The 27723-nt window shown below is 41.6% G+C and overlaps 1 protein-coding gene across 2 annotated transcripts; it reads right to left on the bottom strand.

The window, feature by feature from the left end:
* Positions 1–1964: 1964 nt before the first annotated feature.
* Positions 1965–27717, bottom strand: COG2 (component of oligomeric golgi complex 2). 2 transcript variants are annotated; one of them, XM_028723996.2, is made up of 18 exons: positions 27519–27715; positions 25432–25593; positions 24277–24342; positions 22499–22579; positions 21224–21327; positions 19936–20044; positions 18469–18648; positions 17879–18003; positions 14836–14962; positions 14173–14312; positions 12308–12369; positions 9974–10125; positions 9465–9662; positions 7846–7918; positions 5939–6081; positions 4989–5128; positions 3563–3743; positions 1965–2471 (listed from the first exon to the last, which is right to left on the bottom strand). In XM_028723996.2, the coding sequence occupies exons 1-18, from the start codon at positions 27588–27590 to the stop codon at positions 2370–2372; spliced, it is 2217 nt and encodes a 738-aa protein (XP_028579829.2). In that variant the 5' UTR covers positions 27591–27715; the 3' UTR covers positions 1965–2369. The 2 variants fall into 2 exon arrangements, with proteins under 2 accessions (XP_028579829.2, XP_028579830.2); XM_028723997.2 differs by lacking the exon at positions 24277–24342 and having other exon boundaries at positions 27519–27717.
* Between the last annotated feature and the right edge of the window lie 6 nt (positions 27718–27723).

Genomic DNA, 27723 nt, shown 5'->3' with positions numbered 1-27723 from the left:
AAACCACTTCTGGCGCAACAGAATACGGTGACAGAAACCAGAGCACACAGAAACACCATTTACCTTTCCGCCGCAGCAGTACCTATTTATCTGTTTGCACTGGCATGCTTTCAAACTGCTAGGTTGGCAGTAGCTGGGGCAGAGCAACGGGAGTTCACCCCGTTGTACGGATTCAAACTGCCGACCTTCCAATTGGCAAACCCAAGAGGCTTCTTATTAACAGTGCATCAATACTGAAGGAAATGCAAAGAAGAGCAGAAAACACACCCAACATTTAGCACGATTGGGGAAGTCGTATCTTGATCCCAAAGAGGTGGCTTCAATATTATGCTATCAGCAAACCTCCAGTCAATCATCCTCAGTCTCACCAGAAGTATTTAAATACTAGCTATACCGATTCCCCAAACAAAAGAAGTGGACAAAATTGCAAAGGCTTGATGTTACTCTAACATACCATGAATAAGCAGGGTGCTTTCTTTCCAAATTCACATTTATTTGCTTCCTTCTTTATGATGGGCCCCAAAGGAAAAATCACAGGGCAAACAGGCATGCTGTGCCATTTGAAAACAACAGCAACAATAAAAAAAATCCTTGTAATCCTCCAACAAGCAGACATGATAATCTACCATTTTGTGAAAATAGTTGGAAATAAAAATCTGTATAACTCTTTAAAGTATTTAAATAATTCTATATCCCACCGTATTCAAAAAGCCCAGAAGTTAACAATACATTTTTGCTTAGCCATGTAATAAATGTAGGTAAGTCAGGCTACATCAAGCTTTGAAACCAGACAGGTTTTCAAACCAGGAACGCCTTGGATGGTGTAAAACAAATACGCCAAACCATGTACATTAGGTTTCAAATGACCCCAGAGAAGTACCTATATACTTCCTTAAGGAATGCATAGGGTCAGTTGACTATCTTATGAGCTTTTTCTGAATGTGGATGTTAGCAGCAACAGGAACAGGTAGTGTGTTTTAAGGAGTTTGCATGTAACTTATGATGGTCTTAAAGGTAAAGGTACCCCTGCCCGTACGGGCCAGTCTTGACAGACTCTAGGGTTGTGCGCCCATCTCACTCTAGAGGCCGGGGGCCAGCGCTGTCCGGAGACACTTCCGGGTCACGTGGCCAGTGTGACATCGCTGCTCTGACGAGCCAGAGCCGCACACGGAAACGCCGTTTACCTTCCCGCTAGTAAGCGGTCCCTATTTATCTACTTGCACCCGGGGGTGCTTTCGAACTGCTAGGTTGGCAGGCGCTGGGACCGAGCAGCGGGAGCGCACCCCGCCGCGGGGATTCGAACCACCGACCTTTCGATCGGCAAGCCCTAGGCGCTGAGGCTTTTACCCACAGCGCCACCCGCGTCCCTTCTATGATGGTCTTAAAGAGGTGTAAATGAAAACCCCAAACCCAAAAGTAATCCTGAGTTTTTCATGAAACAGACAGACTGACTTTTAGGTGATTTGAGACCCTTCCAAGACTCAAAACAACCACCTCAACAAATGCTTCATTTTCTTCTAAAAAAAAAAAGTAAGCGTGACCTCTTTGAAGACAAAGCTCAGGAGAATGCTTTCTTGTTTGTTTTAAAATTCAAGAATAGCAATGCTTATTTTAATCTCTTCTACACAACCCAATGTTCTAACATAAAATGTATGCTTAAAGGTAAAGGGAACCCTGACCATTAGGTCTAGTCGCGGACTAATCTGGGGTTGCGGCACTCATCTAGCTTTATGGGCCGAGGGAGCCAGCATACAGCTTCCGGGTTATGTGGCCAGCATGACTAAGCCACTTCTGGCGAACCAGAGCAGCATACGGAAATGCTGTTTACCTTCCCGCTGGAGTGGTACCTATTTATGTACTTGCACTTCGTGCTTTCAAACTGCTACATTGGCAGGAAAAGGTATGCTCAGAGGTCAGTAAATTACTATTCTTACATTGTGTGAAGATTAATACTACAAAGCCACTTGAACTCACATATTTAATACATCTCTCCAGTGATAAAATGTTACAAAGGAAGACAATGTTTTTCTTGTTTATTTTAATCATGTTAAATCAGTTTTCCTGCATGATAAGATTTACAATAATAATAAAAATAATAAAAATAATAATAACTTTTCATAGCTTTGTAGTAGATTGCTTAGAAATATATAAACTTTCTTCCATACAATGGAAAATGAGAGTAAATGCTCTTCTATAAGGTTCTCTCTTTTTTGGTGAAACAAGTTTTTATGTCTCTTGAGACACACTTAACTTGCTGCTGAAGCTGAATTAGGAAGCACTTCCTTGCTACATAGTACTTGACGAGAGAAAATAAAAAGAAACCCTCTTCTTTTCAAAAGCCAGGCCTGCTCTCTCTCCTCAGCTGAAAATCATGTTTGTTCTGCTGCTATCTGATCCTTGGCAGATTGAACAAGCTCTGAAAGAGCTGAGAAGCTTTTGATGTTGCTCAGCTGCAATCCCATCTTCTGTATCTAAAACAAAATATTACAGTTCATTTATTATTTTTGCAGGCAAAAGCAGAAATTTCTTACTTAATCACTGCATGATCAGAAGCTCTATAAGACAAGCATATAGAAACTTGTCTTGTGTTGACAGCCACTTCTTTTATTTAGCATGCATTTGACAAAATTATTTTTAGGCAGCTGGAATAAGTATCATTTGACTTGCTTAACATTCCAGTTACTTTTGCTGGTTGGGACGTTTTGATGTTTGCCAAGCATGAAATAGCATGTGTGTGGGCAACTGCTGTTGGTACCTGATGAAGTGCACAACTTGAATACTTGCTAACGGATCTCAGTTTTGCTGCCTGGGGTGCAGCGTAATACAAAATAGCTACTCCCACCAAAAGAGCAGTAAAGAGATGGGAAGACAATGGTTCAAATATGGAAATCTATTCCATTTTGATTGTTCACAGAATGCCTTCAGCATTCTGAAGACCAACACTAAAGGTGAAAGATGTACCTCTAAGAGGAGACCATTTGAGGGGCAGGGGTCTGCAAAGGAGAAAGCCCTTCCACATATTTCCCGCCCCAAATTTTAGTAGGGACAACAAGCAGAGTCCTACCCACGTGAGTGCCAATTATAAAGACCAAGTTTGCTAACAGTGGAGGAGGCCCTCTTGCAGTTATTTGGGTCATGCGCCAAGACAACAAAACAGCCTGAAATAAATGCTTACTTTCCTTTCAAAGGCATGAAATATCTGCTTCCAGTTATTTCTGATCCATCTGTATTTACTCAGGCTTTTGTTGTATGGTGACTTTTAACCTCAGCAACAATACCTGAATAAGTGTTTCAATGAACTGTTGGTATTTTTCTCTTGGTATTGTGCTTTTATTGCTATTCTGCTGATGATTTTAAGATGAATTACACATCACCCTGAACCGCTCCCCTCTCATTTTATTTCACTTTTAATTTGTATACCACCTTTCTATGTTGCTATACACAAGGCGGTTTTCAGTGGTTTACAAGCTTTGGAAGGAGGCAGATTTATATAACCCAGATAAAGAAAATTGTTATCCCATAAATAAAAACACACGTACATTTGTGTCTGCATCCAACTTACCTGAATTCCAAAGTGCTCCACATCCAAGGCCAGCTGCAGGCGGATTTTGTTATCATCACTCATGCCTCCATTTGGAGCAGTGCTATTTGCCGTCACAGTTTTTCTTGCCTGCTTCAGCCTTTTCAAACTCTCTTCCATTTTCTTCACAGAATTCAGAATATCTGATATTGTCTCAAAGTACCTGAATAAAGAGATTCATTAATGCATTAGACTGTGAGCCCCTTACGGACAGAGTGATTAGCATTCAGAAAAACAACTCTAATCAGCTTTGAGCCCACAGGGCACAGCCAGACAAAATGTGTGTTTGTCGCTCTCACTGAACTCAATAGGACTTAAAAGTTTGGCTGGAACATGCCATAGCTGTTAATACTTAGATTCTTGCTTTACCTTACCAGTAAGTTGTGTATACACTATCAGACCCCCAAAATCAACTATTATAAGTGTATATTTAGCATCCGGGACCAAAAATGCCACGTGGGCCATGGGTAGCAGTTTCTGCAAGGCCAGCTCCAAGTTTCTATAGGCTCTGGGCAATATAAAGGCAGCGGGCTCTGCAACGCCCAGTCACATGCTGTTGCCAGTCCTGCTGCTGCATCCCATCACTGCAGAGCTAGGCTGTGTAGAAGGAGAAGGGAAGCAGCAGCAACAGGGAAATCGGAGACTGATACAGGCCAGAAGACCAGGGTAGCATCAGTGTGGCTGGCCAAAACTATGGAGGAAAAGGGTCAAGGAAGGAGGAGTTGGCTTGCTTGCCCAAGTGCACTGCTGGAATTAGTGCAGGAATTCATGAATGGAGGAAGGGAAATGCATTCCATCACTGCAGAAGGCTTGGCTGATGCTGCAGGAGCTGCATGATGACAACAATAGGAGTTAGGCAATCAAGCGTGTCCAATGGGTTTACTGGCTGTAAATGCAAAGGCATACAAAGCAGTAAGATTCTAAAAACAACAACAACTCCACACCAAAGTTTCCGGGGAACTATAGTTAACTGAAGACAACCTGGTTTGTTTGAAGAGAAGAAGAAGTGTTTGGATTTGATATCCCGCCTTTCACTCCCCTTAAGGAGTCTCAACGCAGCTAACAATCTCCTTTCCCTTCCTCCCCCACAACAAACACTCTGTGAGGTGAGGCTGAGAGACTTCAGAGAAGTGTGACTAGCCCAAGGTCACTCAGCAGCTGCATGTGGAGGAGCGGGGAAGCGAACCCGGTTCACCAGATTACGAGTCTATCACTCTTAACCACTACACCACTGCTGGCTTCTACTACAAAGGGAGGAGCACAGGGGTTATGTGCGCAGACAAAGTGCTCACTCACATCTTCTTTTATCTAGCCCAATATGTGATCGTCTTAACCAACAGTGGCTTGGGGAAAGTTGAGTTTTTAATGCTGAAATACGCTTGTGAAGTTGCAGTAAATTTTCACTTACTTTTGTGTGCTTTTGCCAAGGGCTCCTTCAAGCCACTGCTCAATTACAGCTGGTTTCAGTGTATCTTTGTAGTCATTCTTCAGTTGGTGGAAAGGTTTAAGAGCAGTGTCAACATAGGGCAATGCTTTGGTTGGCACCTCCTGGTTAATGTTACACAAATTGACAAGAAAACGAGTAAAAAGCTCGTTATTTTAGAGTTCAAAACAAGCAAAGCTCAGCATGCTCATACATAAGCAGTACATGAGAATTCAATAATAGGTAGTTAATCAAATGGTTTTTGAATACATATACATATCACCTAAACCTCAATTAGGTTCCTTTCTGAGCCTACACATTTGACTTTTTCAGAAAAAAAGTATTTTTGTTGGATTCCCATCATACCAGACATAAACATGCACAGAAAGGGTTGGGTAAAAAACGGCTTGCCCTGATAGTGTTGAAGTGTGTTAAGTAGTAGTTTGTCTGAATTAAATGAATATGACAAAAAGCAATGGATGTGTTATCGAAGGTCCTGGGGAAAAACGGGAAACTAGAGATCTCAAGGTTTGTGTAAACAGCAGGTCTGTTCTCATCACAAATAAAGTGGGGGAAGGTTTTGGTTTGAGGAAGTCTGCTGATGCCAGTCTGCAGTAATGCTATACACTAGGATTCAAACATACACTATTCCTACTACCTTGGCTTAGGTGGGCATGGCAGGCTCAATTGAGATCCATAAAGTGTAAATTAAACTACGAGAAGTTGAAAACTGCATGTAACACAGATCATCATTAATCAGCATAACACTGTGCTCTTCCATCTCATATAACTAACTGATGATATCTCAGGTAAGAAATTATATGCCAAAGCTACTTTGCTTCATGGGGTTGGGGCCATCAGCTGCAGGTAAGTGGTCAAAACATTCTATGCTGCTGACACAAGCCTTTATTGTTTAAATATGAAGTGTGCGTTACCTTATTGGTTCTTCTATATAGCCTTGGAATCTCAACAGCACTTTTCAGGCAACCGAAGCAAGAATCACTTAACTCCTGAATAAGCTTATTGTTCAAGGTTGGCCAGCAACCCAGTAAGGAGTCCTTTGAGTCTTCCAGGGCTCCTGTTAAGAAAAAAACAAACTCTGGTAAAATCTGAGCTCCTCTGATTTATCCCAGATGAACACACACTTTTGGAGTATTTCTTAAAACATGTGCATACTGCCCTTCGTTAGAAATTCCAGGGCTATTACAGTGGTACCTCTAGTTGTGGACTTAATCTGTTTCGGGGTGCCGTTTGCACCCCAAAAAGTCCACAACTAGAGTGCCTCTTCCATGCATGTGTGTGGCGTGATCGAGTGCTTTTGCGCATGTGTGAAGCGCGCAGATCGCATCCGCGCATGGCAAACCCGGAAGTAAACACTTCTGGGTTTGCCACGTTCGTAAGCTGAAAGTCCGTAACAGAACACAACTAGAGGCACCACTGCACAACAGTCTTTTTCAACTCCCTTGTTCCCCCCTCGCAAAATGTAATCAAGTAAAGAAGACAGATACTATTTATTATGCTGTGTTACACTGACAATTCACAGCACGGTCTTCCGCGAGGTTTGGATGGGCGTGAAGTGACTGGTTGCCTGCCACACCCAAAGCCCTGCTAGCTTCCTCCAGCCAGAACAAGAGGCACGGAGGGGTTGCCCCTCTTCCTTCCTGTGTGGATCTTCTTTTTCTTTATTATCCTCCCCCTCTAGAAGGGGGATTAATTAGGCCAATCCTGTGGCCTCTCAGATGAACAAAGCGCCTGGAATCTAACAAATCCAAGGCTGTCTCCGCCTCCCCTGCCCCACAACTGGAGCAGCCTTTCAAGGGGTCTAACATTAAGTAATGAAAAACTAGCAGTAACTCTATGTTCACAGGGCTATCCACAGACATATCAAGGCCCTCCACAGTGGACGTCCCACTCTGCCAGGCTCTCTTCCGCTTAATATTCCAATATTATCTCTCATTCATACACATACAAAAGGCTTGGGGGCAGATGCTAAAACACTGCCTGATTAAAGTTAGGCCATCAAGCAAGTCCTGTGGGTTCGTGACAATTCCATGCTCCTTCTTCATATGCAAACATCTTCTTTCATTTGTAAAGCTAATCAATAATAATAATAATAATAATAATAATAATAATAATAATAATAATTGTACCCCACCCATCTGGCTGCATTTCCCCAGCCACTCTGGGCAGCTCCCAACAGAACACTAAAAACAATAAAACTTCAACCATTAAAAACTTCCCTAAACAGGTCTGCCTTCAGATGTCTTTTAAAAGTAAGATAGTTGCTTATTTCCTTGACGTCTAATGGGAGAGCGTTCCACTACCAAGAAGGCCCTCTGCCTGGTTCCCTGTAGCTTCACTTCTCGCAGTGAGGGAACCACCAGAAGTAAAATATGTATTATACTTGCACTGGCATTTTTGCTACCACAGTTAGATCTAAATCACAGTTGCAATCCCAGTAAAAAGTAAATTTGCAAACTGTGGTAGCGAAAAATATCAGCGCAATTGTAATGCCACTTGATAGCTCACTCCAAAAACGAAGGCAAAGTAGATTTCTGAACAAGCAAGGAGGAGAAATAGGACCAAGCAAGTCACAGGCATTCCCAATCCCCTGGCCATAGCCTGCCAAATAAGGGTAGGGTGTCACATGCATAAAATACTGCGCAATTTAGAAATTTCCTCAAATGATGGCGAATCTTCTTGAATCAAAAATAGTCTCTCTCATTAAACAATTTATCTCCATTAGGCATTTGCCGATATACTTCCCAGCAGAGTATGTTCATCATATCATATCATGAATATGTAACAAAAAATATAAGCAGATACCTGAACTCACATTTACCTGAGATGCAGGCTATGTTCTTGAAACCAGTGGTTTCAAGTTTTGGTTTGATAATTTCCAACAATTCAGGAAACTGAAAGAAAAGTAATATTCAAACAATTACAGCTACATTTGAATATGTTTTCTCGATATATTCAAATTCCCCATGCATAGAAGTGTTTCTTGTGTGCAGCTACAGTATATAAATTTTACTCCAACATCACAAAACATAATATTTTGAAAATCAGCTATGCAAATGCCAGACGCAATAGCAAGAGATTCTGAATTCAATGCAGCACACTATGAAAGCCTCAAGGCAAAACATCTTGAATTCATGAAACAGTTTTATTCAAAATAGCAGATTTGCTCCTTGAAGCATTTAATTAATCTTGAACAGAAAAAGTGATCAAAAAGTCACACTCAAACAGACTTCACAGCACCCCAGTGAGCTACAAGGCTTGTGTAGCAAAATGAGAGCTTGACAGTTAAAATCTTGCAGGGGGCTGAGAGGCTAATCAATGAAAATTTACACTGCAAAAACAAGCACATGGCTCACATCCCAAAGATTCACAAAACCACAGAGCTGCTTTCTATAGAGAGTTGTGAAAAACTGAAGCAGCAGCAGCCATGAATGTTACAAATTGATGGCAAGTTAGGCTGCAGGAGATGAAATAATTCTCTTTATGACATAATGTATCGCATTATATCTTCCCTGCAGAGAGACATACTTTAAAGTAAGCAGATAAACCTTGATATATCTAAACTCCATGGAACCAAAGGCACAAAGATTAAGGAATATTTTTTACATCTGCAACCATTATTCATACAACAGTCACAATAGTATCAGCACTCTTTATGGGAGCATCCATCCTAATGCTTAAGGTTCTGGAAATTATAGCTATTACTGAACTGAAGCCTGCCATTTAAATATTTCAAAAGTTTGGTGTCGGTGGGGTTAATGGCAGGACAACAAAAGTGGCCTTTGTGAACCCTTACGGTGCCTAAGAGACAGAAAGTATATTTGTGTGTGTAAGTAACAACCATTAGCTCAAATTGAGGATACAGTGACCATAAGTACAGTCAACTTAATTAAACACATTAGTTAATATAAGCCCTCCAGATGTCCAAATAAGTATCAACACAAGATAAAAATATGTTCAAATGCAGCCAGGGCAGTGAGGTCCTTAGACCACTGTATAGTTGTACCTTGGACCTCAAACGCCTTGTGACTTGAATGTTTTGGCTCCCGAATGCTGCAAACTCAGAAGTGAGTGTTCCAGTCTGCGAACGTTTTTTGGAAGCCGAACATCCGGCGCAGCTTCCGATTGAGTGCAGGAAGCTCCTGCAGCCAATCGGAAGCTGCACCTTGGTTTTTGAACGTTTCCGGAAGTCGGACTTCCGGAATGGATTCCGTTCAAGAACCAAGGTATGACTGTAAATGGCGGGTGTTTATCCTTCCAGGCTTGAAGTATAATTTCCTTTCCCTGGTTTTTCTTTTTTCCTTCTTTGTTAAATTTGCGAACAAAAAATTGACAATAATAAGCATTAAGAAAAAAGTTCAGTATCAGAGTCAGCCGGGCTCAGAGAACCATAGGCCGGATTTGATATTTGACATGCAGACCAACGAAGTATATACCAACCCATTCCTGAAGCTTATCCAGATCTGAAGCAACAAGCACCAGCTGAGTGGTGGATATGGAAGCTAAAGGCTGAGACTCTGGACAAGAGTCATTTCCTTGGTCTTCAACAGAGCTTGGGTTCAGTGGGCACTCCTTGCTACTGCTTGCCAATGATTTTTTATCCTTTGTACTTTCGTTAGAGATGGGCCTGAGTAAAAGCTGCAATAAGAAAAATGAAAATGGCAAAGGGGTTTTTGCAAACATACCATACACCAAACAATACACATCTCAGCACAATGTCCATTCATAAGTAAGTTCCACTGATTTCAATGGGAATTGCTCCCTAGCAAGTGTACAGAAGACTGTAGCCTCAGGCTACCAACATACAGTAATACCCTAATTTGAGAAAGCTGCAGTGAAACAGCATTTTGGCTCGTCATACAGGGTTTAGACAACCTCCTAAAAATAACAACTATAAGACTTGAAATGAGAACCATAGAACGTTGAGAGAAGCCTGTGGTTTTCCTCACCTCGCTAATAAAAAACGAATAGCGCGCTACAATCTGCAGTGAAAGCTTCCAAAGGCGATGTGTGAGCAATGGCAGAAATATCTGATCTGACCAACACTTCTGCAGACTTGCACATGCAACATGTGTTGCCAAGAGGCTGTACGAACTTTGAGCTGAAAAGAAAACACAGGAATAGTTAAATTTATTAGTCACAATCCAGAACTGTAGCCCTATGAGAATTTCAAAATTATCCCAATTAGACCAGCTATATTATGAATGTTTATGAATACACTTTTGCTTTTATTCTCTTCTTTCCAATCCTGTACCCATACCTGCCCCATAACTTCTGTACAGCACCAGTGTTTGGGGGATCACTGACACATCTTGTGTAAAGACAGATAAGCCAAAGTGACAATAAACAATCCTGAGACAAATATCTAGCTAACTTAAGGCCCACCCCCACCCCTCACTTAATTCTGAGGAAAAGCAACTAACAACCACCCAAGATTAAATAATACCGTATTTTTCGCTCTATAGGACGCACCGGACAATAGGACGCACCTTGTTTTAGAGGGGGGGGAACAGGAAAAAAAATTCTCCCCCTCTCTGCCCAGCGCCCCTTCAGCGAATTTTCCTCCTCTTGTTTTCCCCCAAGGCGGCTACCTTGGAAGCCTGGAGAGCAAGAGGGGTCGGTGCCCACTGACCCCTCTCGCTCTCCAGGCTTCAGGTTCCTTTCGACCTGCTCTTTGGGGCTGGCGGGGGGAAGCCCACCACCAGCCCCAAAGAGCAGGTCGGGGAGCGGGGAAAGGCGCGCAGCGGAGAGGCTCCTGCCATAGCCCCGCGTCACCTCTCCAGCTGGGAGAGGGTCGCGGGGGGCTGCTTTAGCTGCGCGCACGCTCTCCCGGCTGGAGAGGTGGTGCGCGGCTAAAGAGGCTCCTGCCGTAGTCGTGCGTCACCTCTCCAGCTGGGAGAGGGTCGCGGGGGGCTGTTTTAGACGCGCGCGCGCTCTCCCGGCTGGAGAGGTGGTGCGCGGCTAAAGAGGCTCCTGCCGTAGTCGTGCGTCACCTCTCCAGCTGGGAGAGGGTCGCGGGGGGCTGTTTTAGACGCGCGCGCGCTCTCCCGGCTGGAGAGGTGACGCGCGGCTATAGAGGCTCCTGCCATAGTCGCGCGCCACCTCTCCAGCTGGGAGAGGGTCGCGGGGGGCTGCTTTAGCTGCGTGCACGCTCTCCCGGCTGCAGAGGTGGTGCGCGGCTATAGAGGCTCCTGCAATAGTCGCGCGTCACCTCTCCAGCTGGGAGAGTGTTTTAGCCGCGCGCGCGCTCTCCCGGCTGGAGAGGTGGTGCGCGGCTAAAGAGGCTCCTGCCTTAGTCGCGTGTCACCTCTCCAGCTGGGAGAGGGTCGCGGGGGGCTGCTTTAGCTAAAGAAGCCCCCTGCGACCCTCTCCCGGCTGGAGAGGTGGTGTGCGGCTAAAGAGGCTCCTGCCATAGCCGCGCGCCACCTCTCCAGCCGGGAGAGGGTCGCGGGGCTATGGCTTCTTCGCTCCATAGGACGCACACACATTTCCCCTTCATTTTTGAAGAGGAAAAAGTGCGTCCTATAGAGCGAAAAATACGGTAATAATAATAATAATAATAATAATAATAATAATATTTTTATTATTTGTATTCCACCCATCTGACTGGGTTGCCCCAGTCACTCTGGGTGGCTCCCAACAGACTACTAAAAACATGATAGCTGGAGGTCTGAGGCAGGCACATCTTATGGATTCTGGGCAGCAAAGCCATAGCTGCTGAGGAAGGGGAAAGGAAGGCTGCTGCTGTTTCTTTAATAACCTATTAGCTTTTTTAAGGAGGGTTACCTCTCATTACAGAACTATGGATGGAGATACAAAAGCAAAACAATGCTATGCTGTGATGGTGCACATTTTATTTCAGTGCTACACAGAGGTTGTAGAACTACCTGTTTGTCAACTGTCCCTCCAGTCATACACCATTAAATAACACAACATTTAGGGCTGTATGCGAAAGAACTTTTGTCTTCTTTCCAGTGCAATTCATTCTTCATTCTTAGCCACTATGTTTAGCCATCACTGCTACCCAACTTTTAGGCAGTGCAGCAGACAAGATTTCTGCCATAGTTGATGTCATTGGCTAAAAGCAGAAATCATTCTTGAGAATTATTTCCTTGAGTTCCCCCTTAGACACTATACTATTTTTCTTAAAGCAAAGCTGAAGTTCCCATCAGTGCAAAGATGACAGATATAATTGTGAAGGGCTTTATGGCAGTGAAAAATGATTATTTGTCATTAATTCTCAAATCCTCATTGCACATGCTAATTATAGTGAAGATCTTTACCTGGAGCTTCTTCTAAGTCATCAGAAAAGGCTGTTTCTAAGGCCCCCGCTATTTCTCTAAACCTAAAAAATAAAAAAAATAATCCTAATTAAAATTAATATTTGGCAGCTTACTGCTGCACGCTGTAGTCCAATTCCCCCAAATGTATTTCAAACCCGAATGCCTTCAGAATCTCTATAACACAGCAGCTATAACTGCTCCCATGTAATAGAAGAATGACAGCAGGAGAATGAGAGGCAGTATCAGAATGAGTGTTAGGTATGGAGTAGAAACAGAAGAGAGTTTGAAGAAGAGTCTGAGAGACAGAGCAGTTAGTTAATGTTGCCGTCTCTATAGAGACTGCTCCATCATCTGCAAGGCCAATATACATTCATTCATTCAATTCAACCCTTGGTTGTGCACTGTAGTTTCCTATGTTAGTTCTTGCTGTTATGATGATAAGAAAGTTGGTAAATTTCAGGAATAAAGGCCATCCCCAAATGGATAGGGCTGGTAGAGAAATGCTGGACCTTGCGAGGCCCCGAGAGGTTTCCCCAGCCTCTAGTTATCGCCACTATTTTAGCATCTCTTTAAAACAAAAACTTGTGAGTTTTGAAAGCTGGGTCCAAATTTAATGTTGCACTAGCCTTTCTCAACCTGTGGGTCCCCAGACGTTGTTGAACTACAACTCCCATCACCCCTAGCTAGCAAGGCCAGAGCTCAGGGATGATGGGAGTTGTAGTCCAACAACATCTGGGGACCCACAGGTTGAGAACCGCTGCGGCTAGAGGGAAGTGCAGATTGGTTAAGAAGCTTAAAGGGAAAAGTTTTACATTGAAAGAGGGAGAGGGAAGGGGAACAGGGATGTGCCTTAGTTCTTAGAGTTGCTTCTGATGACCTCTGGCTGGCCTAGGCCTTATGACCATGGCACCGACGGCTGCCTTTTATTTGCTAATGGACACTGCCACAAGGTTCTGCAAACAATTCTAGGGGATGGAAATCAATAGTTCTTTCTGATACCCTGAACATTTTTGTTTTTAAAAAAGAAAAGTACCATCACAACCAAGTTTTCAGAAATATAAACAGAAACAGCTTGTAAGCTTATCTGTGTTTCAAAAGAACATGTGGCAATTGCTATCAGTCTATCTGGAGGAACGCCACAGGGTCCAAGGAACACCACAGCCAAGTCAAATGTTTCAATCCAATTAAGCAGGAAGGTTTGGTTACCTTACTCTGGGTTTGCTGCTAACATTTAATTATTTATTCACTAAACAAGTCTAATTCTTAGACTTCATTTCACTTCACTTCACTTTTAAATCAAGCTGTTACAATAAAAAACACCTTAGTTTATTAACCACATAAGTTTTAGTCAATCAACTGAATTTGCATATGAGTAAAAATAGTAATTCTGAAATATGAAGCATAATTTCTTATTTGTAGATGATGGATTCCTGTTGTAGGTTACATTATCTTATGTGTTCTCTTCTATTTGAAAACATATGACATCACAAAAAGGTAAAATCAGATGGAATGTAACTGTTAAATTTCCAAACACCTAACAGGAGAAACTGTTCCTGTTCAATCTACATTCTACCTCATAGTAGGAAAGCTGACAGAATAGACAGCTGCAAACCACAGATAATGTGTAAGATTTGAAAAACTGTTCTATTTCAGTACTTGTTGCACAAAAAAGGGGAGATATATTTGGATGCTGTTCTGACAAACAGCATGCTATGATACCAAAGGACATTTATTCCACTTTTCAACATTTTTGCCTTTGTAGGTTTCAGCAGGCAGCAAGGAACTGTGTCTTTCAAAACATGAAAAATATTTTTATCTAAATGAAGTAATTTCATGTCCCCTAAAAATAAAACTCAAATACCAACCTTATTTGGAAATAAACAGGCAAATTCCATTTATCATTAAAGCTGTGGTAGGAAGGATGCGACCGTAGTCTTTTAACGCTGGCTTGTGAGCCACACTGCCGTTCAAACTTTCTCACAAAATCCATGCTTATAGTGTATTTCTGAAGAAGGAAAGTATACTTTAAGGTATATTTCATACTTTCTTTAACATACAAATATTGAAATAACATAGTGCTATCTATCAAGCTTTCTGAAATCCAGAATACCTGATATATAATTAGCAATAGAACTGGAAAACTAACTCATTTCTATTCAGCTAATATTTTTTGTTTTGTTGCTGCTCCTTGAGGGTATCTTTTGATGAGCATGATGAGCAGAGATAACAGAACTTACAATTAATCAGAATTGAGATTTTTAGTCAATTGAGCAGGTTAAAAGGCCTAGTACCAAGGCACATGAAATGGTGCTTGCTTGTATCAAATGATACTTCATGTTGACAGTCTTTACATCAATAGTATTGTTAATCTCTGTACAGAAAATTCAATATATGACACTGCTCTTAGTTGTTGAATTTTAACATTCTGTATTTCAAAAATCATTTTCTAGTTTTCATATTAAACTAAAGGCCCACTCTCCTTGGTTCACTGTGTTAAAGAGAAGGTTAATATGCATATTTTAAATTACCTCATGAAATGCATCTGGGTTCCCAGGATTAAACAGTGATGGCAGCTTAACTTCTAAACCACGAACTATTTCTGGCCACACAGAATTTACCAAAAAATCATATCCAGGAACAACATTCCCCTTTTCGCTGCAAAATTAAATAAACATTTTTTTTATAAATACTTACAATATAAGCATTATCAATAATTATACAAAAATGTACATTAGTAGGTTTGTAGTAAAGGACTGAAATTTATAGCACAGCAGCAGCTAGTTCATACTTAATGCAAATACAGGAGAATGTGTTAGTCAGTGACTTGTTCCCAGTAACTCAATCAGTCAGCAGGAGAGCTAGCCAATAGTGCCCATGAACCTGCACAACTGGTAGGTGAATATCGCTACTCAGAATTGAGTTTAAGAGTGCTTCCAAATGGGCAGATCCTATCCAATTGTTGGTCTTCTGCTACAAGCATGAAATTGCAGCTGACTTTCCACATCACTCAGAACATGTTGCACTGCATGTTTGTAACATCTCTCCATTGTTATTATTATTAATTACTTATACCCCGCCCACCTGGCTGGGTTTCCCCAGCAACTTTGGGAGGCTTCCAACAGGAGATCAAAAATACATTAAAACATCAGTCCTTAAAAAACTTCCCTAAACAGATCTCCAGATCTCTCGAGGACTTCATTTCTGACTCTATAGCACAAAGATGTTGTTCAATGGGGTGTGTGTGTTTGATTCAGGGTAGGATCTTGCGATAAAGAGGGCAGGCAAAGATAAGAAGAATCAGTCTTTTCTCCCAAGTCTCTTGAACAAAGCTAAACATGAGGCGCTGGGCATTAAAGGATAGGGAAATGGGTTCTGCAAATATCAAAACTGCACCTCTTTCAAAAGGCAGGTGAGTCTTTCTAAAGCTGTCAATAGTTGTGAGGCTTCTGCTACGCGTTCGTAGTTTTTGAAGTTGTATTTTCTGAGGCATAAGAATACATGGAAGCATAATGGAAGAAACATACTAGGAAGTCCATGATGTAACAACTTTGTGTGGAGCAACAATTTCAGTGTAAATACCTCATTTGAAAGCACCCTAAGCTCAGGACAAGGAACTGGGTATGCAGAAAGCCCTATTGCGCACTTGATAATTACACTATTGGACACTCCAGCAAATGCATGTATCAGTGAGGAGAACACTAAAAGGCAACAAACATGGCTTACTTCCTCCACTGCTACTGATAAGATAGTTAACTACATCCTGAGCCTGTGCATAGATGTGATATGGGCTAGACATATTCGGTGTTCATCCATATAGTGGGCCATGTATGTGTCTGATTTTAACATCAAAAGGTCATGTGCTTCAGAGGAACTGAACCCTCCCTGCGGTCTGTTGACCGCAGCAGTTTTAGTCTAGTCCAGCTCATTCTGGAGCTTGGCTATGTGAAAAGAGGTAAGGAGGTAACGTGGAAAATGAAGCAGGACTCAGTTTCCCTCAAGAACACATAATAATATAGACATGGATGGGAAACACACTTGAACATTATTGTGGCTTCCCCAGGGAGAAAGAATAAACTTTGTTTTCTTCTTCCCCGAGTTCCAATTTCTAAATGTAACTAGCATCACATACAGATTAGGATTTATACCCCATTTGATAGTTCGGAAACTTGGGAGGCAGAGTGAGGGAATGAAAGGTTTTATAGTTCTCGTCCATCACAAACAAAATATTAATGATTTTCTCTTATGAAAGAAGATTAAACCTATTCAGGGATTAAGAGAATTGAAATGTTAGCAAAATGTTAAGTCATAGGAAGAGCACCACAATGCCTGGATAATTAGGAAAGTATTTCTGCAGTCTCGAGAGCTAAATCCTAAGCACCAATAATTGCAGGCTACTGTGTTAACTGGAACAAAATAAATGGATTCAATTTAGGTGGCCTGAATTTAATTGCAATATGAATTAGGAACTTATTTAAGGAGATAGCAATCCGAAATAATAGGCAAAGTGCTCAGTCATGTAGTTCCACTAGTCAGATTTACAATCTCTTTTTCTTTTTTTATTTTATATAGACAAATTAGCAAACTACATTTCCCAACAATTAGCTGTTACATGCTGTAACACAATGACCCATTATATGAGATAGCACCAACCTAGTACACACACATTCCAGAACTTAGACCAACAGTAGAGTTACTACAGTAGATACACAACACCCTATTTCATGATGGGGTATTGCCCTGAATCTACTGACTGTAACCCTAATTCTGCACCACAGTCAAGCTCATAGACTTTACACTCCAGCCCACAGCTTCCTGTTGCTTGTGATTCCTCTTGCTGAATGGTGGACATCCATTCTGTAAAGGCTTGAGTTATAACAGTTTTCTAGTTCCCCAAACCACTACAAACATCAAATCCAAACAAAATACATGCAGGTGATTTGAAATTATCTGTTGAAATCATGTCTAGCACATATTTGGAAACACCTGAATATACCAGATGTGCTATCCTGGATTAAGAAATTAAAGGTCCCGGCAATGAAAAGAAAAATATTTCATTAATGAAGTGACAATACAATCAGACACTTTCAGATTGAGTTGGGGTTATTCTATTGACACCCCCCCCCCCCCGGACCACAGTCAGGAATGTGGTTCTGATAACGCTTTACTGAGTATGAAAAGAATATTTAGGCTTTTAATCTTTTATCTTTGTGGAAAACAATTGCATTTTCAATAAGATTCTCAGCAGGTTACAGCATCTCTATTCTCTACTGTAAGATATTGATTTTCTGCAGATGAGGATCAAGAATTCTGCTTGCATCATTTAAAATCAGACTAAATCACACTCAAGAGTAGCCCCACTGAAACTGATGCACCTTAGTTACAACTAACTCAAGTCAGAAGGTCTACTTGTTTTGCGACCGGGATCCGTTCCGGAGCCCCGGCTGCTAGCCAGCCAAAGTGGATGCTAGATGAGGTGGACGTTCGCAGAGGTATTATTGTATTGTCCATAGTTATAAGTGAAACCGAAACAACAATTGCTCATGCCATTTAACAAAAAAAGGTTTGTGTTACCTTGAAATACCTCCCCCTGTTACTTCACGCAAGAGACGGCAATGGAGAGGAACAAACTCCAGCAATTTGTTGTACATGGTCTGGAGGCCATTAGGACGAGATTGAACAAACTGTTCCACAATCACCTGTTAAAGAACATTTAGTATCAAATTGAAGATGCAAGACAAGAATTCCAGTGCAAAAAAGATTAAAATATCTTCCATCTACAGCCCGAAGTCAATAATTACTGTATTATCATAGCAATGCTCAAAATGCTGCTTAACAGGAGATATAAAACAGTTAAATTAGCTTTCAGTTCCTACATGCAACAGCCTCCCGATGTTGTAACACACTGATACCATATTTTTTTTAGCACCTGAACATATTCTAGGTCTAGTGGCAAATATTATTTATTAAATTTGTAGATCTCAGGGCAGTTCACAACATAAAAATGCAAGATAAAAATACAAATGGTCAAATAACCTGCTTTATGCTCTAACTTTCTTTCCGCTGAGTTCTTTTTCATAAGTCAGGAAGAGTCCCAGAAGTACTAGACATATATACAAAACACAATGTATTCTCCTGAGTCAGTTGCCTCCAGCTTCACTTACCTCATCTACATATGGTTTCACAAGCACTTCACCAACTAACGCTTCAGCATCCCGTGTTTTGTCTATTGTTGCATAGGTTCGCAAGCAATGACGGATTATGTCAATGTTGGAAGTTTGAAGGCCTTCTAAAAGCAGTCCTTCCAGGGACTGCTGCAGCATTGCTGTTATCCCAACTATTCGCTATGATTTTCAAAAAAAGAATGAAAAGAATTGTTATTGCTGTGCCAGAAAAATTAGAAATACCCACTAGTTTTATTTAGTCATTTAAGAACTGCATTATAGCCTCAAAAACCACCAATCACCAATATACTGTATTTTTCCAAGACAATGCTTTTTGCTAAAAAAAAATCAGGCAAAAATTGGGAGTCATCTTATACAGGGATAGTGAATGCAGAGGAGGGATGTGCGATTAATGGCAGCAGCAAGCAGGAGATTGGCAGTGGCGATTGGGCGGGTGATTGGTGGCTGTGGCAAGGCCTGCTGGCAATTGGCTGTGGCAACTGGGTAGGCAATTGGCGGCTGTGGCGAGGAGGGCAGGTGATTGGTGGCTGCGGCAAGTGGGCGGGTGGGCTGTTGGTGGCAGGGAGTGGACAGACAATTGGCAGCTGCGGCAAGGTGTGCGATCAGCAGTGGCGGGCAGGCGGGTGAGCGATTGGCGGCAGTGACCTCCTCTACCCCCCCCCCCCAAAAAGCTAAGCAACTTAATTTCTTAATTTTTGGTAAAAAAAATAGGGGTTGTCTTATACATGAAAAAATACAGTAGGTTAAAATTCTAATCTGAAGTTTACCAGAAATCCAACCCTTAATGATTTTTATAGATTATTACTGAATGGCTGTTTAAAATTAAATTGTTTTAAACAACATGCTTGAATATTTGGGAAAAATAACATTGGTTGAGGTATAATTTGAGTTAATATTACATTTATTACATGCGTTTGCTACTAACAGTAGGAAAACTACTACTCCTACAAAGTTATAATTACTGAAGAGAGCTGATCATTGTACTCACAACAAAACTGACATACTGCATTTTTTAGAGTTCTGGATGGTAAACACTGCTGAGCATGTGGGTTAAAAGTGTAAAAATTTAAAACAATTTGTTCTTTACATACTGGAGCAGTAAATACATACAGTTTTAATTGATAGACATGATTTGCTTATTTTTATAAATATATTTTTTAAAGCCTTAGCTGAGATAATTGGTGATTCACCTGCCAGAAGGCAAATAGAAATGAAAGCATTTCAGTCTCCAACAAACAAGATTTTAGGGACTTTAAGGAGAAGAGATCACATTGGCTGACTAACTGTTTGGTAACAGATACAATTTTTGCATTCTTCTTGTTCATCACAACTACAGTCCAAGATAAATGCATGAACTTTCATAATGGTAGCACCACTGAAAGTCCACAATATTATTATTATTTAATTGCAACAACTTTTTTTTGTAAAACAAGGCAACATACTTACTGGTTTCAGCTTGTCTAGGAGTGGCATTCCTTTGCTCTGTACTGCATGAAACTGCAACTGGTTGAATTCTGTGGCAATTCTTTCTAAAATCTGTCCAGTCAGAAGTGGACTTGCAAAGGAATTGGCACACATCAGGATATGATTTTGATAAATGGCAGCAGATAATCATAATCATAACCCCTCCCCCTTCACACAAACACAGTCTCTTCCTTTATCTGTATATATGCAAGTTCATGTGATTTCCTCCCAGCTCCCAACAATCCCTTTGCATTTAGCATGACCAAGAAGATGCCGCAACAGGGCTATGCAGTTAGAAACAGGCTTGACTCTTAATGGCAGAAGCTTTCAGAGGCCTCAGGGCAAGGGACAGGTAATTCTGCGTCCCTTGGTGCAGCCCCTTCTTGTCTTATGCCTGGGCAAACCCTACCCAGTACCTCCAACACAATAGAGGCCACATGGGATTATGCAACATGTCTACTCAAACCAGCTTCAAAGCAACTGAAACATGCCAGAACATAGAAGCTGTTCCAGGCCCTGTCTCCTCTGTCAATTCCAAGGAGTGTCAGAATCCCAGGTGGATCTCCTATCTTCAGAGACCAGCTAGTGAACCCTTGCAAAGCCTAGAGATATGCTGGGAGATTTGTGAAAACAGGCAAGACAAATGGACATTTGCATTTTAAAAAGATGTACTGAATGCAAAGACCAAGAAGATTTCAGAGGCTATGAAAATGTTCCAGTGTTATGTCTTCATATGTGATGTTTTTCTTATGGTGGTATCACAACACGTAAGTACAGTGCATGCTCTGTCCATCATACATGAAGAATGCATACATGACTGTTTCACTAAGCAAGGGATCAATCATAGGTTTCTACCACATATATAGGTCATGAAACAGGCACTGTGTCTTGCACAGGTTTGTGTGCACATACGTAGAAACAAGATCTATGCAGGGAAAACATGACCATAGCTCCCTTTTGTTGCTGGCACAAGATAAACAACAACAACCATAGAGCCATAGGGAAAATCTACAACTAATTTACTCCAGAGCAGCCCTATGAAAGTCAACAGACTGCTCCACAAAAGGGTACACAGGTGGCAGGACAGGTGCTCTGCTAACTGTAAAACGGCATTTGCTATTTTGGCATGTTATTATGACAGGAGCAATTGGTGTATCACGAACTAACTTCTTTAAATAGTTGCTTCCTCCCACTTTGGAGTTTCAAGATGCTGGTATATAGATTTCAAAGACAGACAGAACTAAGCAAAAGCAATTTGCTAATCCCATACCTGCTTCCTTCCAGTGATGACATTTCTTTAGAATTTTGGGAGTGCAGAATTTTCTCAATTTTCTCAACTGCTTTAATAACTTGAATAAGTCTCAGGACACACATCTGGTTGGTGAGGGGAGAAACAAAGAAAATAAAAACTTCTCGTATTGAATCTGATATATTTTCTTCCCAACAAATTTGCAGGTATTTTGGGGAAATGATTTGACTCAATAGGTAAGGAGCTGGAAGTAATAAACCTATTACAATGTGATCTCTGAAGTGCACCACTATGCCAAAGGGACCCCCACTTCTCCACTGCTGAGGTTAATAACTGTATGCAGCTCCCAGTTAAACCTGATGATTCTTGGCATAAAGGCAGGGGAGGTGTGCTGTGTCAGAACTGTAACACATATTAAAGACAGTGCCTTCTGTTACCACATTCAAAGGAATGCATAAGAAAAAACAAGGAACCCAAACGACAAAAACTCCCTATGATGGCCTTTGTCCATGTTTACCGTCATTTAAATGCATACTGTTCAGTGCAAGTGGGAAACAGTTTAAACAGTGCAATCCTACACATAGCTATTCAGAATTAAGTTCCACTGAGTTCAATGGGACTCACTCCCAGATAGGTATGTATAGGACTGCAGCTGGCAGAGCAATTCAAAAGAGGAAGGGGAAAAGAATCTAAGGCAGAGAAACTACAAAATCCAAAGCTCTGTCAGGCTCATGTAGAGAGGGTAAACTTGTTTTTCCTCCCTTGCCATTATCTCTGAGGTCCTGTCCATCAGTTTCCCTCCCACAGGTTTCTATGCTTCCTGCTCTGAGTCTTGTGCAGTTTCCTCCTTAGCTTGGTAATGTACTAGAGGCATGAGAGCACTTTAGATTCAAGGCCTCCTTCGATCCATCCTGACACACCTCTTTTTTTTCTCACTTTCATTTGAGCACTGACAGGAAAGGGAAGATGTCCACAAAGCTTCCTACAGCCACAACAAGGTAGCCTCCAATGAAGGATCTCCCTTTCTACGGCCAAAGGGAAAGGTGTATTCTATCCTATAACTCCTAGAACACTCTTCAAGAGGACATAGGTCATGCCTTGAGAGTGTGTTAGAAAAAGTAAGGCTCTGATCTTCTAGTCAAGCAAATCTGCCTTTACTAGTGCCTTTTCATTTTGCCATGTCAGAAGATTGCATGAAGTGCTCTCAAACTAACGAATAAATTTCCATATGGTGGTATATATGTTCATTTTGCCCTTTTGCCATAAAAATGCAATAAATGGATCTGCCTGTTGTACCTTTTTCGCCCTGATATCTTCTTGTTTAGACACGCGTTCATCAATTGCTCGAATTCCTTCACTGACACATGACTTAAGACTCTGGAAAGAAAAAACATACACACACACTCCATATTTCCTCCCAATTAAAACAAGCAGTTCTGTGCACATATGAGTTAACATCTCTCACACAGATTAATCACATCTTTTGTGCCTTTCTAAAATGCATAAGCAAGTTATGAACGAGGCCAAAATATTTATTCAAAGCCAAATCTCAGGTGCTGGACACCTCCTACTATGTGCTCAGCTGGAGCTCCTTTCCCTGGAGAAATATCACTTATTCCAGCTTGTGCTATAGTGACTGCAAACCCATCTATCTTTTGCAACAAGATTTTCCTATGCTGAGCTACATTTGAAAAGAAAGGTGGACATGACAGGAGACTGCAGGGCTTGTTGGCCATAGGCAATTTCCAATTGAGCATGATCAGGGACACATTGCAATCCAACTGGCACCATCCCACTGTTGATATAACTTCTGTTTGTTTCTCTTAATTCCTAAGGTCCCTTTCCAATATTATCTTAGCAGCATGGGAGCCAACGCTGTATTTTTCCAGTGCTACTTCAGTAAACTGGGGTGTCTGAGGTAACAGGCAACGCAATGCTGTTCATCTTGGAAGCTTAGTCAATAGTGACGTAGTCTCCCATGTACCTGGGGCTTTCATCATTCCTATGTCAGAATAAGAAGGAACATCCTTCCCTGATCTAAGGTAAAGTGTACCTTACAAGTTCTGGATGGCAGCTCCCCTACTGCTTTCTGTGTGGGAGCATCATTTCTGAAGAACATAACCCTTTACAAATTTCATTTTCAGAGCCTTATTAGATTTCAGTAGAGCAACTTATAATCATGAGTTTCCAGGCAGTGACAAGACAAAAGGAGTGTAGCTCCTGGTTCATTAGGTAGATTAGTAATGAAACGGTTATGGAGAGCGAGGAGTGATGGTAAAAGAGCTCAGGGAAATTAAATATGAGGAAATTCAGCCCAAACAGAAGCAACACTTTATGTCTTGCTTTCAATTTAATCTAACTGCGGTCCTGTAGAAAAAGAAATGTCTCAGTATCTAGAAATTATTCTAGTTATCTTTTCAATCAATTGGTTCAGAGACATTCCATCCAGTTTCTATTATTTCAGTTCATCAGGTCACCTAGCTAATCTTGCATGTGTTGCTGGTTATTAATATTATTTCCTATTTTAATGCCATCTGCATATTTAATCAACACAGCCCTACTTTCCTTTCCAACACACAATACATTTAACTTTTAGGAAAAAAGAGGTGAATGAAATAAATAATTTGTTTTTTAGAAACAAGTATTTGCTGTTCTAGGGAGAAAAAAGAAATTGTTTGGCTAAATATACTTAATGCATAGTAAAGGTAAAGGGACCCCTGACTGTTAAGTCCAGTCGCGTACAACTCTGGGGTTGTGGTGCTCATCTCACTTTACTGGCCGAGGGAGCTTCTGGGTCATGTGGCCAGAATGACTAAGCTGCTTCTGGTGAACCAGAGCAGCACATGGAAATGCCATTTACTTTATGCATAGGTTAACATAAATGTATGCCTGTGGTGTTCTTGTCTCTGTTCTTACCACACAGTTAGGGCTCCTAAAATGGTTTCTAAATGTTCTGACAAAATGTATTTTGCTGCTTCATGAAATCCCCTATGTCAGCCCCATACAGAATTTATTTGGTTTCTCAATATTTTCAAAATCAGACAAATGATATGAGAAGTTATTTCAGAACATACCATAACTTCCTCTCGCAGTTGTCCTAAAGGCACTGAAAGCTGATTAAGGGCTTTGTCCATGCCAACCTAAATAAATTGTCCAAACATATAACATATTACGATTAATGAGCAGTTAAAACTGTGTATGTGTATTTTGTAACAAATTATATTTCTATTGAAAACAAATGTAAAAAATGTTTACAATCAGTACTTCAGAAGACATCCCAACTAGCAAGTAATCCTGACTATTATATTTTCCTAATGGCTGGCTGTCATTGGTACAACAACAGAAATGGCACTTGCACATTGCTAACTTGCAATCTCTGGCAAGCTGGCTCCAATCCTGCACAGAATTATCTGTGAATGACTGCTGAAATAAAAAAAACATAAACTGGACAAAAATGGAAGACTGTGTGTCCACATACTTTATATGTGCAGAGCGTTCAATAGGTACCTTATCTTTAGCGCTGTTATCAGCATCCCATGCCAACTAAGAAGACAGAAAAAGGATCTGGACCAAAGGGACCCATTTCAAATCTACACTCAGCCAGGAAACTCATTTAGTGGTATGGAACAAGTCATCCTATTGCACATTAGAAGACTTTTAAGAATTGCATATTCTATCTATTTTCAAAAGTATCAAATGCTATAAAAAACAAAATCTTATCTATCCATTCATACTCCTTGAAGGAAAAGTGGGATGCAAATATGATGTGAGAAAGAGCTTTTTATATATATTTTTTACCTCTGGACTATTTAACCTCTCTTTTCTAGCATGCATCAATTCACAGCAATTGTACACACATACAGCTAAGAGATTTTAATTCAAAGGTGTTTTTTATTTACCAGTTGACTTCCTTCTGTATATTGAGGTATCCTATGACATCCTGCACATCCACCTCAAACAGCTTATTCACATACCAAACCCTTGTCTAGAAGCTTCCAGTACCTCCTTAAAATGTAAGGCCCTCCAAATGTTGCTGGACTACAACTCCCATCATCACTGACCATTGGCACAGTGACTGGGGCTGACAGGAGATGCAATCCAGCAACGTATGTAGAGCCACAGGACCCTGCTTTTGGAAATATGTTGAATATTAGCATCTTCAATTATATATTATTAGTATACTTAAACACTAAGATTAGTACATATAAAACATCCAATTTGAAACTTACTAGATTGGTGGAAAGATTAACAAAGTCTGCATAATCCTTGTTTATGAGCTCTATCATGGCAGTTTTAAGAAGTTTGTAGTAGAGCTCAAGATCATCCCGAAGCTCTTCCAACTGAACACGTTTCCTGCACTCTGACACAAAGTGATCGACATCGAAATCCGGCTATATATGAAACAGGTAAATAATAATAATCATGATTTAAGAAATGGCTCATAACAGAAAATGCAATTCCTCGTAAAAGCAGTTTGTGTTTATCTAACTTCCAAGCATGCTTGAAGTGAAGGGATAAAAATGAGGCCCATGGACTAGGAAAAGTTTTCTTCCTAAATGAAACACTAAAATATAAGATGTGTAAACACAGCCTTATTGGTTTGTTAAAGTGCTTTCTGTCTGTAAAGCCTAACTAATTGGTACTATTCAAAATAATATTGATAATAATAATAATAATAATAATAATAATAATAATAATAATTTATTACTTCTACCACCCAATCTGACTGGGTTGCCCCAGCCACTCTGGGAGCCTTATAACAGAGTATAAAAGAACACATGATACATCAGACATTTAAAGCTTCCTGATACAACGCTGCCTTCAGATGTCTATGGAAGGTCATATAATTGTTTATCTCTTTGACATCTCATGGGAGGGCGATCCACAGGGTGGGCACCACTATCGAAAAGGACTTCTGCCTGGTTAATAATAATAATGGGTCTGACAGCATAAGACCATAAGAAGAGCCCTTTGGCCTAATGGCCAAAGGCCCATCTAGTCCAACATCCTGTTCACACTGTGCCCGACAAGATCCCTATGGGAAACCTAAAAGTAGGACATGAGTGCAACAACAAAGAATGTTTTAAAGTTGTATAATTGCTTACATCCAAGAATCCCCTTTATTTTATTTTAAAAAGGTAAAGGTACCCCTACCCATACGGGCCAGTCTTGACAGACTCTAGGGTTGTGTGCCCATCTCACTCAAGAGGCCGGGGGCCAGCGCTGTCCGCAGACACTTCCGGGTCACGTGGCCAGCATGACGAAGCTACTCTGGCGAGCCAGAGCCGCACACGGAAACGCCGTTTACCTTCCCGCTAGTAAGCGGTCACTATTTATCTACTTGCACCCGGGAGTGCTTTCGAACTGCTAGGTTGGCAGGCGCTGGGACCGAACAACGGGAGCGCACCCCGCCGCGGGGATTCGAACCGCCGACCTTTCGATCGGCAAGCCCTAGGCGCTGAGGCTTTTACCCACAGCGCCACCCACGTCCCTTATTTTATTTTATTAGATATTTTAAACAGCAGTTTTTCAAGGAAACAGCTATGTGTCTAGAATTAGAATTGCTGAATTGTAGAGTTGGAAGGGGCCTTGGATCATCCAAGCCAAATTCCTGCAATGCAGGAATAGGCAGCTATTGAACCCATAATCTTATCAGCACCATGCTCTAACCAATGGAGTAGCACATTCTGAAAGAGCCAGTCTCCGTGTATGATGGACAGTAGTAGTATTATGACAGGTGAAATACAAAGAGCTGCCTGGCAGGCCGCAACACAGGGATGCCTCACAGGATCAGAGGACCCAAATCCAAGAGGGGCGTGAGTTCACAGGAAACATCCTGGCTGGGGCATCTAGATTTTAAACGGGTTCCGACTTAAAAATGTGTGCGTGCAACATACACAAAATATAAAAAACCTACACAAGATGCATGTCATGCACAGGCAGCATGGACTTCCTTGTGGGAATTGAATAATGTGTGAACGGGGCCAGCAATAGGAAGTGTACATATTCATCTATTAAAAAGAGGTGCATATACCCCTATCTCCCCCACATGGAGAAAAACAACCTATAAATCTCCTCTGACAACCCTACTAGGAGAAAAATGAGCTACTTTGAAGGGCTTTCCGGGAGGGGGCAGGACTAGAGCTTCCCTGGGGTGGCGAGGCCTGCGAGTCACTCCAGCCCAGCCAGGGTCTCCCACAGACACGCATCTCCCCCTACCATCTCCCCACACCTCCCAAGTTGCCCCTCCTCTCCCTTCAGCCCCGGCTTCGGCCCAGCCCGGCGCCCTCCTGCCCAGGGGCCTCCGCCTCCTCACCTTCATAAACTCGTCCTTGTCGAAGCACAGGTTTTCGGGTCCCCGCGGTAGGTTCATATTCCACGTCTCCATGGCTGGCTGGGCTCCGCTCCCTCCCTCCCGGCGACCCGGGGCCGCCACGTCTCTTTCCCGGATCTCCGCTCGGCTTCGGCTTCGCAGTCGACACAAAATGTACGCGCGCGCGCCACACTTCCGCCAGCACCGC

Source organism: Podarcis muralis, chromosome 3 (genome assembly GCF_964188315.1).
Source record: "Podarcis muralis chromosome 3, rPodMur119.hap1.1, whole genome shotgun sequence".
In the NCBI taxonomy this organism is placed as follows: domain Eukaryota; kingdom Metazoa; phylum Chordata; class Lepidosauria; order Squamata; family Lacertidae; genus Podarcis; species Podarcis muralis.
Note: the sequence above shows the minus strand (reverse complement) of the source record. Positions and strands in the feature narration are given on the sequence as shown.